General features: G+C 43.5%; 1 protein-coding gene across 1 annotated transcript; it reads right to left on the reverse strand.

Moving 5' to 3' along the window:
- Positions 1–1160: 1160 nt before the first annotated feature.
- Positions 1161–4157, reverse strand: LOC120106139 (cucumber peeling cupredoxin-like). Its single transcript, XM_039119034.1, has 2 exons — positions 2899–4157; positions 1161–2344 (listed from the first exon to the last, which is right to left on the reverse strand). The coding sequence occupies exons 1-2, from the start codon at positions 3095–3097 to the stop codon at positions 1977–1979; spliced, it is 567 nt and encodes a 188-aa protein (XP_038974962.1). The 5' UTR covers positions 3098–4157; the 3' UTR covers positions 1161–1976.
- Positions 4158–5684: the final 1527 nt, after the last annotated feature.

Below are 5684 nucleotides of genomic sequence, written 5' to 3' on the forward strand. Positions count from 1 at the left end.
TGGCAACATGGTGGAGACGGTGAGATGACAACGGTAGTAGCAGTTGCGGCAACATCGATGATGGTGGAGACAATAGTGGCGGTGGAGATGGTTTTGGTGATGGTTGTAAACAACATAGGTTTTTTATTTTCATAAATATTCACAATAAGAATTTCTAGCTTTTTATTTTTTAAAAAATAATAAATATAAATTTAAAATAAAAAGTAATAATAATAGGAAATATTTTATTATTTTGATTTTTATCTTTTTATATTACAAATAAAAAAATAAAAAATAAAAATGATGCTAAATAAATTTCAAATTACAATGAAGCCAGAGAAATAACTCTAAAAAATCAATGTTTGAGCCGGTTTTAGGGTGAAGGATCTTTTTTGTTATTAAGCTTACGTGGACTCAGGTTATTTTGGCATCGGCACACAGTCAAGCATACCGGTACGAGATGTGACTTCTCAAAAAATCGATGATTTTTTTGTTCTTTTTCTTGAGTTCCAACTGTTAAAACGTCAAATCAAGCATCTTCAATTGATACATGCCTAAAAATTCAATGGATTAATAATCATTCAGGTATTTTGCACTTGTCTTCGTGGAAAGATGAGTACGGGGCACACTTGACGCTCATTGGACTAATTAATTACAGATTGCAGTATCTGCTGGACATCTGATATCAATAAGCTCTGAGGCAAATCAAAAACCATTGGTGTATACCATGGTTGTCCCCATCTCATGTGTTGTTGGGGGGAGGGGGTCTTGAATTTAGTCCCACATCGGCTAGTAGCAAAAAGGTTCTGTGCCTTAAATGGGAGTGGAAATCCTTTCCTCTCGAGGGCCCTTTTGTGGGACAAAACCGTGTGAGGGCACCAGTCTCCCCCCATCTGCGCTCCTTTCTCCATTGACTACCCCTCAGGTTGCCTGGGGGGCTGTCGCGGGTAAAATTCAACACAGGACCTTTCTGCTGGGAGGGGCTATGTTGGGGGGAGGGGGCCTTGAATTTAGTTCCACATCGGCTAGTAACGGAAAGGTTCTGTGCCTTAAATGGGGGTGGAAATCCTTTCCTCTCGAGGGCCCTTTTGTGGGACAAAACCGTGCAGGCCGGAGCGCCCAAAGCGGACAATACCTCGGGAGGAACGCAGTCCTCTTTCTCTGCTAGTTTAGTGTGGGCTATGCTGTTGTGTGAGGCTCCAGCTAAAGGCCCTCCTTGCAACATCATGCATCTCGAAGGCACGAGCCTAGCAAATATTTCAATCTCTGTGAACTTCTCACTTTAATATATTTTGTTTTTCTCCACCATACTTTTTATTGCCCTTCGAGGAGTAGGCAGACCATACCCGCTTGTGTGGGAAAAGGGTTTTCTTTTACTTTCTGGTAGAACGGGTAAAGGGCTGTCAATGCATGGAGTGGACCTTAAACAGGTCTCTCCTTATTTGGGCCCAGCATCCATTAAGACGAGGTCCATGGACCATGATTTGAGCGGGAGGAGATTTGTTAACGGAATGAAAAAGGAAAAGAATCATGTAATGGGGTGTGTCTGTTTTACTTATATGCTAGTGTTTTTTTACTTCTACCCTTTAACAGCACCTGCAGTCATGATAATGTTTTGTAAGAAAATGGTAAAATATAGTGAAACGAAAATAACTGGAACATGTTAAACCATAAGAGTATAATCATCATAAAGTCCCAGCTTATTTGTACGGAAACCAATGAACACCCATGTAACTGGGCAGAATTATTCGCTATTATGAAACTGCACGGATATCAGGAATCAGGCTGCGTCAATCAAACTAACACACAAGTATCGGGCTATCTCTCGCACTGTGACCCGAAGTCTGCATGTATGCTAACAGTAGAAGAATGGGCAACTATAGAAAGAGAAATGATCAATAAAAACAATATGCTACATATAGCGGCAGCAATCTCTGCCTCTCGCTGTGGGAAAAGTAGAAGCACGCATGAGGCGCCTGGTGTTATATGTATCCAATCTAGAGGAGGAAAAAGGAGGCAGCAAACACGAGTGCAGTTGCCAAGGAGAAGGTTGCGGCGGTCCTGAAACCAGAAAGAAGTGATGTGGCTGCACTGCTTCCATCGGTGCCTGGTGGCGAGGGACCAGCAGCTGATGTGGGAGGGGAAGCGCCTGTTGGGGAGGAGGCAACAGTGACAGACAACTTCTGGCTGGCGGAGCAGTGGCCAGGGATTCCACAAATGAAGTAGTGGTCGCCGGCGGTAGTGAGAGGAACTGAGGCCGGGCTTGTGGTTATGGCGGAGCCGATCAGGTTGGAAGTTGAGCAATCATCGTAGCCTGACTTTGTTACTTTGTCGACAGTGTGCGATCCGGTCTGAAAATTGAACACTGCACACGCCAGGAACAGTTTTTATCCATCAATCATGTAAAAACACCACAGGGAGGAGTAGTGATTCCTTTTTTTTTTATTTGATTTAAAGGAAGGAAAATGCCACCCAGAATTTTTATAAAGAATAGAGTAAAACAGTATTTACGTAGAATGCATAGGCAGACTATCAAGGCTAATTGAGGACCTGTCTAGGCACATGTCGTTGGATATAAAGTTGCACTCACCGAAACTCCTCGGGTTGCAGTTAACTTGTCCTTAAGCCAAAACGGCCGGAGGACAACTTGCAGGGACCTGGGGTGCAGCTATGAGCTATGGACAGGTTATTTTATGAGCTCAGATACAGCCGGTTAAACAATCTAAGTCGGGTTACATCTGCGGTTGCATATGTAAGCGCAGTGGCCGCAACATGTAAACCCAGCCACATGAAAATTCTGGCTATTTTTGGCCGGACAGACCCTCTAAAGTAAAAAAGATCAACATACTTTGCTTTTCCAAAAAAAAGAGAGAAAGAAATCAAGGTAAGGGAGCAAAAAATGGAGGATGAATTTCCTACCAAGGGTGTCACCAACCGCAAAGGTTTGTGTGGAGGCCCAATCAGAGTAAAAGCTTGAGTTGGGAGGGATGATCCATCCGGTTGAGCCCCCCACCACATGTGTTGCGGCTGCTGTCTCCAGAGCAAGGCTTGCTGCCACAAGTGCAACCATCAGGGCAGCAACCGACCATGACACCTTTCCTCCCTTCCCGCTCCCCATCTCTTCTTCTCCTCCCTTAATTTCTGTCTGTCTCTTCTTGTGTTCTGCAGGTCACCCCTGACAAACCACCCTCTTTCTGTCTCTCTGGTGAAATCGATCCTGTGCTCTGGACTGGAGGATCAATCAGAACAGGCACTCACGGTTTCTTCTGCATCGCCTCATGCATCGTTTATTTATAATCATGAGCGAACAGCTTCGAGCATGATCTGCTCGTTCCAACTTGTTGAAAGGGTCCAACAATCCTTTTTTTAATCACATTTAGGAAAAAGGAGAAGAGTAAGATGTCCAACAAGATGGGAATAGTTGGTTGGGCCATGCCTGACTCCATCGCCGTCAGCTCGTCGGTTCCGTGCAAAGCTTCGCTTTCTTTTTCGACCAGTTGGTCCACGCGGGTTATCACGCGAGCGCACGGCAGACTTGGACCGGTCGCCGGGGTCGGTGGGATCTCAAGTATCTGCTTTCTAGAAGAGAACCCCATGTAGCGCCGGCGACACACACCAAGAGATCGAGATGGAATTAATATAAGCGCTAGCTGAACATGTGAGAACGGGATTGCAATAATCCAACAACTTTCCCAGCTCGTAGAAAAATTCAGCGGCAAGGAAAGAGAAATTAATGGCTCGCAATTACAGGGCAGACCCCACTTGCCATGGCACTAGCCTGAACCAAAAATCAACACATACATATAAAAATAAACAAAAAAATATAAAAATATAAAAAAAATCATGCTTATGTATGTTTAATTTTATATTGACTATGTACTATGTAGATATTTAATATTTATATAGAACCCAAAAATTTAAATAATATTTTTTAGCTAGTTTTTTTGAATGAGATTTTTGGTTATAACAATTGGTATCAAACCAGGGCCAACCTATAATCTATATAGACGGGAGATTTTTGTACTGATCAATCTTTATATCCTATTCTTCTAGCATAGTTTTGTTGGATTAAAGATTGGCAGGTGATTCGTCATGCAACACGGGCCTATCATGACTTGTTATTAGATTGAATGAATTTGAACATTTAACCTGGTAAAGATGTCGAGGCTTAAATGGAAAGAGAATGTACGGTATGTTTAGTTCTACATCAGCTATGCACTGAGTAGATTTTGTATACTTATGCAAGGCCGAGAAACTCAAATAATATCTTTAAGCCAGTCTTTTTAGATAAAATCTTGGGTTGTGACAAAAAGAAAGCAATATGGACGTATTGTGCATGCTGGTTCATGGTCGATCAGGTCCACTAATCCAACTAAAAATTTCACCACCTCCCAGGAGACTAGTCCACTAATTCAACTGAAAATTTCACCACCTTCAAGGAGACTTACGGAAGCATGTGCATGTAGTGAAATTACTGGTTCAATAAAATCCACCAGCTCAACATTGGACCAATACAATCACAAAGGGACTTACACATATACGACGTGTATGACTTCTTTCTTGTTGTTCCTTTTTGGTTGGACTAAGACTACTATTGAGCTAATGGATCTGGTCCTCAATGGTGAAATTATTAGTTAGACTAGATCCACGTACAAGAAAAAAAAAAGTAGAGAGGGAGGAGAAGAGAGGAACAGGGAGGGTTCCTTCTTCTCCTCCTCTGCAACAGCATATGGAAGCTGAGGATGTGGCCGCCAGTGGAGGGGTTCTCCTCCCCCTCTCCTACGACGAACTCGGATAGCCGTCGACTCGGCGGCAGCTGCCATTGTTCTCGGCGAGGGCTGCGGCAGGGCCGAGGGTCCCTCTCTCGGGTGACAGGGTCCAGGGACCCTGTTCCTCAGAAGGGGGGAAAACAGAAGAAGGGGGAAGAGGAAAAAAAAAAGAAAGAAGAAGAAGAAGAGAAGAAGGAAGAAAGAAAGAAAGAAAGAAAGAAAGAAAGAAGAAAAAAAAAAAAAGGAAAGAGTCACCGGTCTGCAGCCACCGTCGGCGTCGCGTGCGGCCGCCGCTGGCTTCGGCCGCGAGCGTCGCCGGCACCGCGTCGGCCGCAGGCCCGGCCGAGGGCGCGGCCGCGGGCGACAACCGCAGGCTGGCCGGGGGCGCGGCCGCGGGCGGCTTGGCCCTTCCGTGCATGGGATCACCCCATCCTTCTTCGCGGAAGGAGAGAAGAAAGGGGGAACGAGAAGTTTCGGGAAGAAAAAGAAAAGGAAGGAAAATAAAAGAAAAGGAAGAAAGGAAAAAAAAAGAAAAAAAAGAAAAAGAAAAAGAAGAAAAGAAAAAAAAACATAATTAAATAGTCAATTAATAAATAAAGATTTAAGATATAAATAAATATAAATAAAATAAAATAATAATATTAGTTCGGTAACTAAGCTCGGTCCGAGCCACCGTCTCTTTTAAACCCAAACTAATTTGGGTTCGGGACTGAACTTAGGCCGAGCCAAAGAAAAAAGGTATTTAGGCTACTGGCCTGATTGTAAACCCATTATCTATGTCACTGGGGCTGAATAAAAAAACCATGTAATTGGACCTGAGCTAGAAATGGGTTAGACCTGAACCAGAAATTGGATCAGATCTTGACTAAAAATTAGATTAGACTTGAACCAAAAGTAGAATCATGTATGAATCAGAAATTGAACCAGACCTGAACC

This window comes from Phoenix dactylifera, unplaced genomic scaffold (genome assembly GCF_009389715.1).
Source record: "Phoenix dactylifera cultivar Barhee BC4 unplaced genomic scaffold, palm_55x_up_171113_PBpolish2nd_filt_p 000475F, whole genome shotgun sequence".
In the NCBI taxonomy this organism is placed as follows: Eukaryota; Viridiplantae; Streptophyta; class Magnoliopsida; order Arecales; family Arecaceae; genus Phoenix; species Phoenix dactylifera.

What these genes read in the sequence shown, in the direction of transcription:
- LOC120106139 (XM_039119034.1), bottom strand. Translation starts at nt 3,097, where the DNA reads ATGGGGAGCGGGAAGGGAGGAAAGGTGTCATGGTCGGTTGCTGCCCTG. An exon ending in TGCGGTTGGTGACACCCTTG is followed by an intron (nt 2,345 to 2,898) that starts GTAGGAAATTCA and finishes TGGCGTGTGCAG; the next exon opens with TGTTCAATTTTCAGACCGGA.